Source organism: Caloenas nicobarica, chromosome 17 (genome assembly GCF_036013445.1).
Source record: "Caloenas nicobarica isolate bCalNic1 chromosome 17, bCalNic1.hap1, whole genome shotgun sequence".
Classification (NCBI taxonomy): Eukaryota; Metazoa; Chordata; class Aves; order Columbiformes; family Columbidae; genus Caloenas; species Caloenas nicobarica.
Window position 1 is genome coordinate 6,765,738 of NC_088261.1, and position 13,402 is coordinate 6,779,139.

Here is a 13,402-nt window from a genome sequence, read left to right on the forward strand (position 1 = left end):
TTAACCCGTTTATCTGGATACTCTCATCTGGCATTCACTCTGGGTCTCCACGTTTTAATTTTTACTTGAAAATTACAATGAAGTTTTGTTAAAAAAATTAAGTAGTGAATGTGGTTCCTTTTTAAAGGAAAAATATTTAAATTTTAGTATTTTTAATGCTTAATTTTTTTTCTTTTAAAGCTTTAGAAAAACAATATTATGAATATACTGCTTCTGCAAGGCAACCCTGCTCCTCCAAACACTTACACAACAGGGCTCCAATTTCTCTTGAAGCGTTTGCAAGATTAAGACCCTAAAAGCCAAGGGTGCTAACAGAATACACTGATTTTATAAAACCAGAGAGAATCTCGTACAGATGGAAGCTTCCTCAATATACAGACCCAACCTCCCTTTACTTCAAAACAAACATATTCACATTATTTTTTAAGGTAAGTTGTGACAACCTTGTTGATTAGTGCAATTCATGTGGCAGCGTTCTACTTTTCTCTGGCTCTCTACTGCATACTGAAAATAAGGCAATTAAATAAGAAAATTAATTCCATTAATTAAAAATGTTCAGCATGATGTTCTAAGTGAGAATTACAGCTGTATAAATGTACATAAAACAAAATGTTTTCCTTGACATGTGCTTTCCTTTAGGAAGGATAAATTTTGCAGCACAAACCACTGATAATGCTATTTTAACAGTATCATAAAGCTGGAGAGAGATATGAAAAGGCCTGTTTTATCTTTTAAACCGAAAATCCCTGATGTACATAGGAAAATTTACAAGTAAAATACCACCCTTCCCACGAATTCCTTACTGGTGAGCCTGAGTGAAAACTCTGCTCAAGTCAGGAAAGAAAATCATTAAACTTGGCTGAATCCATAAAGCACCGGAGCTGGAGTTTCAATACAGATCATTTTATAGTAAAATTAAAATAGAAGCTCTTTTTAATTATATAAAGTGTGCACATTATTACTGAGGAGAGGAATACACGCTTTCTTGAAGAACCATAAAATTGGCTGCTGGGAATTAGACTTCGGCTGCAATTATTCTATGGTCCTATAAAGGATATTGAAAGTCTGATAAAATTGCACCCTTGTCATGTAACAGTGATGCTTAATGCTAAATAACCACTCCGCAGCATTCCAGTCATAGCTTTCTCAAAACATCATCGCTCCCTTCTCATACCGAAAAGAAAACATAGCAGGGTTTGGGAGCTAGAAGTACACCTAAATATTTGAAATACCAAACGGACAGGCCAAAAGACATGTAAAGCCACACAGAGGCAAAGTAACACAAGCGATAAATGAATACTGATGGTCTTTTCTGAAGGAAAGCCTTCCGTGGATGCATACATACCATAAAAGACTACACACGATGGGAAGGAAATTAAAAAACCAGTAAATGAAGCGAGCCCCTAACTGCACACGCCTAACTCAGCCCTCCCGTGTCGTGACGAACGCCAGCGCCGCGCGTTCCGAGTTGCTGTTTTCCTTCTCTCTGCGGTGTGTGCTGTGCACGGTGAGGATCTGTTACGCCTGCACGGCTCGGGGAGACTGGACGGACTTCTCCTTGGAACCTGCAATTTGCTTTAAGCAGCACCAGCGCGCTCGTGTGCCCCTCCGGCTGCGGATACAGCGCGGGACCAAAACCCGGAGATGCTGCCGATCACACAGGCTCCATCACACCACTTGGCCCGGCTGAGATTTTTACACGTAGTAAGAAAATCAAAGAAATATTTCTCTGACACGCAACATAAGGCAGGTGCAGGAGAAGGCTGGACAAGAGAGAGATTGTGCAGTGTGGAGGAAGGAGTGTAAACCGAAGGAAAGGAGAAAATCCTTTCTCCTACAAGGATTTACTGACAATGTCTCTCACCGCTTAGATCCCACAGCACGGGTGGGTATCAGTCCTGACTTCTCCATAAGGCTTTGGTCTGACTCTGCTGTTCAGACATTCATTATACGTCAAACCCTTTGTTAAGTATTTTGAATATAGAGAGGTATATAATGTCAACATTTCATAAAAGCATAAAATCGTACACACACACTGTCACACGCCAACAGCTCAGGCCAAGGTTTGGAAGTGGAGACTTGGACTCCTAACTCCCTCTTGTCTTTGGGTACAGTTGCAAAAGAAAGAAAAATCTGTTCAGATGGTATTTGTCTGCTGTTGGGGAAAACAAAAAAAATCAACTCCCAAAATGTAAAAAGAAATTAACTGGAAACTTCTGGTGCCAAACATAAAGTTGAAAACAGATACATTCGAGGCCTTTGAATAAAACTTATGTTCACAATTACACTAAACAGAAATTTGGTGGTGATTTACTTTTCAGTAAGGCTTGCTTTCTTTTGGAAGGTATGACATTTTTTTCCTCTCCTTTAGAAGTACAAATATTGCTGCTTCTTGATGAAGCTTCGAGATGAATCTTTCTTTGTCAAAAATGTCTGAACCCTCTAATAAACAAATTACTGAGAATCACACAATATTGTAGCAATATAAAATGATTCATGCAAACATTAAAATGTAAATGCAATGAACAGTTTTAAGAGAAGTCATGAAATGTGCCTCAGTTATAGTTCTTTCCATTAGAAACAATACTGGAGCGTATCAGTTTCAGAATAAAACCGTTGCTCATATTTACGCTACCTAAAGATAGAAAAAATGCCCAGTAGCCTTCACACAAACATAAGACATCTGTTTTACAAAATAAGGAAATAATTTGCTTACCTGGAACATCAATTAATCTCTTATAAACATTCAAGAAGGCTGCCTCTGCTTCTTTGCTTCTTTTACCCAATGCGTCAATCTAGAAGGAGTGATGAGAAAAGAAGCCTTTTAGACCTGTTCCAGTACAGCTCTTACACTCAGAGCTGTAAAAATAAATGAATAGATTTCTTATAAAACTAGTTAAGACATAAAAAAGGAACCCGAGTCTCCTGTGTACAGCTCCTATAGAAGCAGCCTTGTAAGAGTATTTCTGGTACGTTTGTACCGAATGTAATTTATAGACCCATTGCAGCACAATAGCAAGCATCAATATTTTTATGAACACTGCTGTCTACTGTGATTCTTTACTTTAAATCTTTATAAAAAGCACGGTATTTGCCAGACAGGTTCTCTCCTCAACAACTGTTTTCCTTTCCCACTTAGAAGATCTAACCCAACAAACGGGAGCTGGGTGCGCTCCTGATGTCACGCTCTGCCTTTATTGTGGAAAACGTATTTTTCTCTTATTTCCACTACGCCTATAAGAGGACGAAAAGATGTACTTGTTGGGCACCCTGTGATACTTACCACTAAATAACTGTGAATCTCCTACATGCAAATAAGTTTTGTACCAAAGCTCCGGCACAGGCCCAAGGAGCCCACGCCGTCTCGCGCTCAGGAGCTCAAGCCAAGCTCCTCTGACCAGCTTCTCTTCGCATTTTGTAATACACACAATATTATTGTAATCTAAGAAACCGTCTGCCCAGGTGAGGGAAAACACTACCTCGCACAATCTGTTATTTTCCCCTAAATCTGTATTTTCATCTAAAACTTCATTTTACAAGGGAAGGCAGCTTTATGACTCTGAGAATAAAATACTTATCCACAGTGGCTTTTTTTTTTTGGGGGGGGGTAAACATGTATTTTCCTAATGTACTAGAAAACAGAGGATTTACAATGACTAAATATTGACAAAAAGCAACCAAACTGACCCAAGATTGGGTCCATTAATACTCTAAAGCAGAATGAGACAGAAAGGGAAACGGGAAAGCCTGACACGGTTCTTACCGACATCAGGAAACTAAAAGTATGGAGATTATCACTCCCATATTTTAATATAATATTTTAATAAAAAACAAGCAAGGATCTGCAGAACTACAAATACAAAGGCTTGCAGTCAATTCTTAACTGTATACGAAAAGCGGCTAATATTATAAAACCGTTTAAAAGTGCGTACGTCAACGTGTACTAAAAAAGGAAGGTCCTGTCCGAAAAACGTCCTTGAATTCTTTCGCCGCGTTATTGATTCGGTAGATAAGGCAGAAACAATGGCCAGAGTTCACTGTATTTCAGGGAGGTATCTGATATTTTCTGACCCGGGAGGGGGATTTGCCGCGGGCCGAGGAAGCCGAGGGTGGCAGGGGAGGAAGCGGCGCGGGGAGGAGGGAGATAAGCAGGAGGGTCAGCGCTGGTGCCACTTCTGTTTACTTCGTACAAAAACGACTCTGCGAAGGATTTTGGGGGGGAAAAAAAAAAAAAAAAAAAGGAAAGGGAAAAAAAAAAAGCCTACAGCGTAGATGATTAAAATAATGGCGGGAGTCGGATGCGACGTGTATAGATTAGTCTGATGGCTGGTAAGTGACTTGTAGAGATCATCGCGGAGAGGATTAAGGCCAGAAAAGCAAAGGGCAAGGACGGTTGTAGAAATTGCATACAAGCACAATGCAGAATGTATAAACCCAGAAAAGGCTGGAGGGGAGGGGTCAAGGAGGGAAATAAGGACAGCAAAAGCATCTGCACGGCATCTGGCAGCAGCGATGAAATCTTGAGAGATTCGGTGAGAGATTGGAAAGAGACAAGTTATTTTAGCACAATATAAGGCTGTATTTAGAGAAACAAACCAAAGCTCTATTTTGCTTCCATCCCCCCCAAAATCTGGATTAATTTATGTAGCTTGGTGGAGCTGTAGCTTAACTGAAACCTGACCTTATTGCAAATTATTCTAATTTAAAAAAAACCCAAAAAAACCCAGAAAAAAGGTGTTGGAAAGATGATAAACGAGCAGCAAAAAACCAAAATGACGGAGGATGTGGAGAGCAGATACAAATTCTCAAGAAATGCTGTGCATACTTGTTGTTTAGAGCTCACCAAGAAAGGCTACGAACGGCACTGGGATCTCACAGGGCATACGACGTGCTGGGGAGCAAGGGATTGACGGTTGCGAATAACCCGTTTATTAATCTGAATTCGAGCAACCACAGATGGACTGATGCTCATTAGGGAACGAGGACACAAGCAATTCGGTTCGAATTTTTTTTTCCACACGTCGAGCGTTTGAAATCAGAACGTGGGACCAACTGCCAGGGAGGCGCTGGGCGGTGTAAATCGGGGCTGGGGAGGATCCGACGGGGTTTGTAAGGGGTGAGAAAGGAGGGGGCAGCCATGGGAGAGGCTGCTGCAGTCAGATATTTCACGGGTACACGGGCAGGCCGGGAAGGCCACAGCACACCATATGTCAGACTCCTGGACCTCGGCGTTCCCACATCCGATTTTCTTCTGCTGCTGCTCAGCAGAGTACAGCCAAATTTAAATTACTATTATTAAAGACAATTAGCATTACAGAACGGATTCTGTACTGTATTTTGAAAAATTAATTTGCCTCTTTTACGGAAACCAAAGCGTTTAAAATGCTTGCAATTCTGTGAAATAACAGGAGGGATTTGTTTTCCTCTTACAATTTTTTCACATTTTAATAAATGGCACTTGTACTTATATTCTCCCTAAGCATTACAAAAACTACGGCTTATTCACTCCTTGTAGTGATTGAAGTATAAACCAGAACTGGAACAACATCTTCTAAGGACATCAGAGACTTTCTGACAGAAGCAGTTTGTAAATCACAGGAACTTTCACAACTTTTTTTCCCCCTAAATTCAGAACCCGAATTCCAAACAATCCCACCAGGCAGAAAGATTTTTTTATCTTTTAGTTGAGTTTAAAAAAAAAAAAAAAAAAAAAAAAAAAAATCAATCTATCTGGTTTAGGGTTCTATTTAAAAATGAGCACCACAACTATTTTATATCTTAAAATTCAGGAAAAGCACCATGACAACTTTAACTGGAATAAAAAAAATAATAAAGCACGCCAGCTTCCAGCTGCATAAGGAAAGAAGGAAATATGGGATGAAAAAGACATCGAAAATAGCAAAATGTAAATGAAGTCCAGAACCAGAGAAAACAGAGCACTAAAATGACATGGAAGTTACGTATTTGGAAGTTCACTGAAAATTTTTCAAATCACAGTAAAATTGGTTCGGAAGCCAACAAGGATGAGCTGCAATCAGCTCCCATTAAAACAGTTGTACTACATTATAGAACTCTTGCTGAACATTTTTATTTGACTCTCAAAACTTCAGGGACCCTGAAAGAAGTCAACTTATAATTACACCAGTGCAGTCTTGACATGAGCCTAGCTCCAAACCTTAATTTATCTAAACCAGGCCCCATTATGTCTTCTCTGACTAGAAAGAAACAGCAGTGACCTCTGTATCCCCCACCACCCCCATAAACATATGTTCACTTTTAAGTTCTGGCATACTATTTGTCTTGATAATACCACTGGCGCTATATAGAGATAACAGCAATGAGACACCAGGAATCCTCCCTCCTTAGCACACTTTTCATCTTTAAAATATCGCTGGAGCTCTATGGAGGGAGCCGCAGCGAGACAGCGGTGTGAGAGCAGCCCTCCCTCCATCCGCCTTATTCTTCTAGGTCAAGTGCTTTTCATGAGATGTTGTTTGGGGTACCATGTTCATCCTGGAGGATGAATGACCCCCTTCTCCTCCAGAATGATCTCTCTCCAACTTGCCCGTCGAGACCTCCTTGATCTGCTCCCATTCCCCGCTGCCAGAATGACAGCTGGTTGCCCGATATTCTTCTCTTTAGTGACCAGTGACAGAACCCAGGGAATGGCAGAAGATGTGCCAGGGGAGGTTCAGGTTGGACACGAGGAAAAGGTTCCTCACCCCGAGGGTGCTGGACACTGGAACAGGCTCCCCAGGGAGGTGTCCCGGCCCCAACCCAACAGTGTTCAAGAAGAGACTGGACAACGTCCTCAGACACACGGGGTGAATTTTGGAGTGTCCTGTGCAGGGACAGGAGTTGGACTCGATGATCCTGTGGGTCCCTCCCAGCTCAGGACATTCTATCATTCTATGATATCGCTGGCATGCTACCCCAGTAGAACGGACACCCTATTTTCGAAATGCCCGGTCAGAGTCTTAATACCTACAACACCTGGCTAAAATCATAATATCGTCAATGAAATCAGCAGTTTTAGCCCCACGTTTAGGTGAGCGCTGTAAGTCTGGCCATCTGTGCGAGGGAAGATGCTGAATGTAGTTTTACCTGAACGTTGCCTCCTTCTGTTTCAGCTATGTCCAGTCAGGTTCAAAAAGATAAAAGCAAAGTCTGTAGCTTTGTTTTGCAATCTATCGCTCTACACATACTAAGAAATTTCAGCATTAAAGTCTCATGACTACCGCCCTACAAATCACCAGGATTCTGTATTGAGGTTTGCAGAAGCGGCCTTGTCTCGTGGGCTGCCGTCACACAGCAGGCTGCACAACTGCGCTCCTGAATTTAAAGATCAAACAGGAGGATAAAGCTCTTCACGAGGACGCTGGAACTGCCAGATGCCGGCTCATTCTGCATCGACACTTAAGTTCTCGGAACTTACAGATATCAGCACATTAACACATTTGCAGACCATGAGAGCGGCACGTGGCCACGACGTGCCGCTCCTGACAGATCGACTTGCATCATTAAGCATTGCTGTGTTTTTCTTTTGTTTTTAGGCGGCTCGGCATCCCAAAGACAACTGCTGAGCGAAGGGATCCCATTGCTTTCCGTGTCTGTACGGCACTACTGACGTATCGGTCATTTACTTGCAGTGCAATTAACGGCGCATCCAGTGTCTCACACACAAGCGTGCACAGAACTACGGTAAATAGGAATTCTGTAGTACTAACTCTTCTACTTATCCTCATTGTTCTTCAGCTGTAATTCTCACTCTCATTAGCCGCCTCAACGCAAAAGATACATTTTTACTGTCCTGCATCCAGATCTGGAACTAACATATCAACTTAAAACAGAAGTTATTTTTCTGTTGTGATTTTTAATAAACAGATGCCTTAACAAGAGACCCATCCCTCTTCGTTTGCAAAACTCCTTTACGCATCTTTTATTGTATTGTTTTGCATCACAAACTTCTTCCATCTGTCTTCAAAGACTTGAGCTCCTGAAATGTCATTAAGAATTGTAAGAAACATATCAAACCAAGGGAAGAGCATGATAACAACTCATTAACGCACCATTATTTGAAGCCGTGCTATATTCTTGAACAGCTGCCTTGGAATCGAATGGCGGTTATAGCAAGCGTTATTAATGCTATGGAATGGCATCAGTCTTTCTTTGAAGCCACCACAACAGAGCTTGGCTGTTCTTTCCTATAGAAGCCCATCAATTGCTAAGGTGGCGCCCACAACAGCTCCACAACACACTCTGTGCGTGGGGATTAGGAAGCAGACAGGGTATGTGTGCAGTTGGCTTGATTTCCCTTTCCTAATACCAACAGATACCCGTATAAATAAATTCAGAAAAAGACAACATTATAATTTTACAAATTAATAAAAAATACGTAGTTCACCATCCCAGTTAATTTCTTTTGCAGCTGACAACAGAAAAAGTAAAAAACCCTATTTTTTTCTTCACTGCAATTAAGAGATTTTTTTAAGCAAAATTATTCCTGTGCAGGTGCTTAAAGCGTATGGTGTGTATTTTAGCTGCGCTATAAATTCTTTGACAAAAATAAGGATTTCACAGTGGGTACAATAGCAATCTGTTTGACAAAGCTGCCTGGGGGTGCATAGGTGTGCTACGGGGAGAGCTCGGGAAGAGCCTCCCCAGCTTGTGGGCTGAACCTCAAGTTAACAAGAGAGCTTTAGGAGGGACTCACAGAATCCTTTCGGCTGGAAGAGACCCTCAGGATCATTGAGTCCAACCATACGCAGCTTTGCAGGAGTAAACATGCACTTCGCAACACTGCCGAGACAATACTTGAACCACTGAGAAAAACAGGGTAGGCTTAGCTTACTATTTTCCATTCTGCTTCCCTCCACTGTGAAACAGCTGCAACTTTGAACCCTCGAAACCTTCTTTTCCTTTCATGCCCAGATAAATGCTGGTTTTCCCAGAGAAACGCCGCTGCCACCCCCTGAGGAAAGCCCAGCTCCCTTGTTCTCACAGGACAGCTTCTCTTCCAATCTTTGATCTCCCTTCCCAGTCAAACAGCCCAGTCCAACACGTGCCTCAAGATACTGACAGCAGAATGACGCCTTTGTTTAAACAGCTCTTACTATTTGCCGCCCTGCCTTCTGATCACGGCGACAGCGGGTCCGCTCTCATGGCTGAACCTGTCCCGGATCCTTCGGTAACCCGTGTGTCTCTCTCCTCACAGCTCCCTGCATTTCTGAGCCGCGTTTCTCGGCTCCCGCTCTCACGCGACTCCAAATCCATCCATCGGGCAGGCACCGGAGGGAGCAGCTCTGCTCCTGCCTCGGGCTCCGGCTTCCCGCGCATCAGATCTGACCGTTGTGGTGTTGTAGCGTAATTCAGTTCACTGCTCGATGAAAAACTAAGCAACGGAGGAGAGGGAGAATTTATCTGCCATCATGCCGGCAAACTGAGCTGACTCATCCCGTGCATTTGCATCAGAACGAGGGACGAGGTGGGTAACCAGGGCTGGGACAAGGACACTTACACAGCATGAGACCAGAGTGTCCAGATGTGCGCAGCAAAAGGAGGGTCGAAGTACGAAATGTTACGAAAAATCCCTTCCTATCAAACAGTCTTTATAGCACAAAACTGTATTAACTTTGTTAATATATATATATATTAGTTCACATTATACACGGTACTGTAATGAGGTAGTAGAATTTTACTGGAGACTTCAGGATTGTTCATGCTTAAGTAAAACAAACTAAAGGGACAGCTTGGCCCTGAAATAAGGACACTGCCATGTGGAAGCTCAGTGCTGCCCATGAAGGGTAATGGACACCCCCGAACAACCAAGATAACACCAGCATCCAAGCCCCTCTAACACATCATTTAAACCTCCCAGAGTTTTCTAGTGTCACAGGTACGTAACTCTAGCAAGGTTGACTCCAGTATCAATAGACAAGCAGCAAAAATGCTGCAGAAATATAGTAGATTGCAAAGTTTTCTTCTGATTAGTAATCAGTTGTGTGGGTGTTCGTGATGAGTCGAATCGTGCTGTACCTGAGCGTTTGAAGGGTGCAAGAACCACACATTAAACCACATTCGGGGTGCCCCAATTTGGCTGGGACACCTCATGGGCGTGAATAATTATTTACCCTTGTAATTCTGTACTTTGCATCCTAGCCTCTCTCTTCGGTCAGCATGGGCCAGTTGTTAATTTTTGTAACACGAAAAAAAGGTAAAACACATAGTAGGAAGGAAGAAAAAGATGACCTCCAAACAGGGGATGTGTAGTTCCCCCAAAACTGAAAGAACAGCTTCTCCTCCTGCCAGTGACCTAGAACCCGCGATGGCTCTTCTCCCTTACGGATGAACCAAACTTCTGTGTAAGTATTTTAAAAATTAGGGCAGAGGAATCCTTCCAGGAATGATCCATTAACTTCCTTGTGCAAAATCCACCTGCACGTAAAAACCAAAAATGTAAGCTTTTGCTAACATTTTACATTGAGCTCACCCTCTTGCTTTTCCCTTACCGCAAAACAAAACCAGACACTGGCTTGTATAGAGCCTCGTAGTAATTTTGTAATAAATACAGGAATAATTCTGTATTTGGAGAAACAGGGACTGGGTTATAATGACACTCGGCAGAATACGGCGCCCAGCACGGCCCTCCCACCCCCGTTCCTTCCAGCACACTTCAAGCTCTCTTTTTTTAAAAGGATGAGAAGATCCTCCTGACACTGTGAACTGAAACAGGGCTGCCTGCCTGAATTTTGCATAAATAGTTTCCCACCACTGTGAGCATTTCACCCAAACGTGTGGCAGCGGCATAGCGGGCCTTAATATAGACAGCCCACCAGCCGCCAACAGAAACTTCAGCACTTATGTCAATTATATAAAAATAAGAGGATTTGGGGCTGATCCTCCCCAGAGTTACCCTGGTAGTAACCGTGATCTCAGTATAACTTGCCTGCACACGGGATGGGATGGAGATGAACCTGGAAGAGCTTCAGAAAGGGGCACGGTGCTTGTTGCTTGATTCTGGTGGTGGATGTCCGGTTTGGGACCTCGCCCATTATCTCAATAGCAGAGGTTTGTCCCAGGAAGATATCAATACAGAAGGAGAAAGAGGCACCTATAGGAGAGGCTCTGACTGTATTTGAGAGTTTCTACATTTCTGCCCATCGGTCCGGAGCTCAGCGCCTCTTCTCTCGGAGGCGCTACACGCTCATCAGGGAGAACGCATCTGCCCCCGAGATGCTGAAGGTTATTTAAATCACCTTCCTCAGGAAAGATGTTGTTTAAACTGCAATCAAGCCACCCAAAAATAAATAAATAATCGTTTACACACTTGTGTAAACAAGGAAATGAAACACTGCTGAGCTGCTGCCACCCCAAAACACGCTGTGTGCCCCCCCGGCCCCGCCGGCGCGGGGACGCAGGATGGAGGCGAAGCACAAACCCGTCCCCGCGCTCCCATTATACCGAGGAAATTACCCACCACCCACGCCCCATGGAGCGGACGTTAAAAGAAAACAATTACCCTCGAAAAATATTAGATTTGCTCCATTTTGTTCCGCGGCGTGGTTTAATGGGACTTTCATTGAAAAGCAGGAAAGCTCTGGGCCTAAATCAGCACGACGCGGGCTCCGAATTTTGATGTATGCTGTTGACTTCCCCAACACGGAGCAATTTGTAATAGCTTTGCCACGCTGTTGTTTTCAAAGCTCCTGCTACATCACAAGCATTTATTTCTGACCACAAAATTACATTTATTCAACAGAAAGCAGCCCAGGGTCTTTAAGAGGTTAACTTCTGGAGTGCTTGGCTGCTCTCCAGCCTCTGTACTAGAATCAGCGCTAACGCAACAGCACCCGGGCCAGCCGTGATTAATAGAGTGCTGAATACGCTGCTTTCCACATACACACACTTTTCATTCCCTTGCTTCCATAGATCACGGACTTATCCTCAAAATATCTGACTGAAATTGAATTTGGCTTCTCTCTCAACCGTTCATTTCCTATGTTATGCAAGGTTATATCCTTTTCTGCATGAGCAGAACCAAACCAGCTGCAGCTTTTGAGAGGAAAATGTGTTTTCAATTATGAAGCTGGCCTGAATATCGAACCGCAGTTCTGCTGCTACTCTAATTGAGCCATCATGGAGTGAACCTGCAGGAAAGAAATTGTATTAATTAGGTTTGTAAATTTAACATAAGGAAATTAAAGGGGGCAAAAAAAAAAAAGTATCGGCTCAGGAATATTCCTTCAAAATGCAGAAGGAAAAGTAGGTCTGAAGTTGTTTAGGCACACACGTTATTGGAGTGCTCCTTCAGAGGCACGGTTAGTAGTTCCAGCACACCAAACCGAGCTCCAGCTTCTGTTGTCTGCATATGGAAAATTATTAAATTACTCTGCTGACCAAATTAATAGTTTAAAGAGCAATTCGGCTAAGCGGGGAGCCAGAAGGGTCTCATCAGAACAGCAATGCCGCTAAAAGTACTTGCTTTGTGAGAAGAATACGAGAAATAGCTTTCACAGAAATAAAGTCCAGCGCGTCGTTTTGGAGTGCGTGCCTTAAAGGTTCTCCAAATGAAGGATTATTGCATGATGGTTGGACAGGACTGTTATACCACATGAAAAGAATGCTAATGACCTCAGGAAATCCTTTCCCAGCCTTAAAATACCTATTTGATGACTTCACAAATATGGATTCCAACATTAGATTTCCATACCGCAACTGTATAGTTCTGTAAATTAACATAGCCCAAGAACATAACTTTTTTTTTTTTAATATTTAATGTACAAATATCCTTCCAGTGATGTAAACATGGTAATGCACAACAATCTACTTGGAACACGGCTTATTTAGATGGTTGCTTGAAGGAATTCCTTGCCAACTTGCAAATGATATACAATCGCTTTATTATGGAATGATAAAGCTCTTTAGCCCTTTGCTGATTCTGCCATGTGTTTAGCCCAGCATATGGTGAGGAAACCATTAATAAGCTGCATCGTCAGGTTAATGGTAAGCAAAACAAACAATAAAATAGATTTAAGATTTTAAAAAACCCAGAAATTTCACACCTCCTAAATGAATGAGTTCTAACTGTCTTGCTCACAACAGCATCTTTACAGCATCCAGACCTTAAATCTTCCCGGAGAGTTAGAAAAATTACCCACAAAAATCAAAAGAACAATACCATCAGCTTTGAATCACACACAACTTTCTGTTCATTTAAAACAACCAACCAACCAACCAACACAACCCACATTCGAATATCCATTAAAACCCTAAGTAAGGGAAAGGTACTACAATAAAATCATACTACAGTGATGAATTAACAGGGTCTCAACACTGAACTGGGAATGCATTTTAAAAATTGTAGCATGCTAAATTCCATTTCATAATGCTTTTACTTTAACCG

General features: G+C 42.4%; 1 protein-coding gene across 5 annotated transcripts in view; it reads right to left on the bottom strand.

Annotated features, from left to right (window-relative positions):
- The window catches only part of CUX1 (cut like homeobox 1), a 263,475-nt gene that overhangs the window by 143,544 nt on the left and 106,529 nt on the right, over window positions 1-13,402 (bottom strand). For all 5 annotated transcript variants that reach the window (XM_065647494.1, XM_065647491.1, XM_065647490.1 and 2 more), the window contains exon 4: window positions 2,717-2,795. In XM_065647494.1, the coding sequence (XP_065503566.1) occupies window positions 2,717-2,795 (79 nt within the window). The remainder of the gene's footprint in view (window positions 1-2,716; window positions 2,796-13,402) is intronic.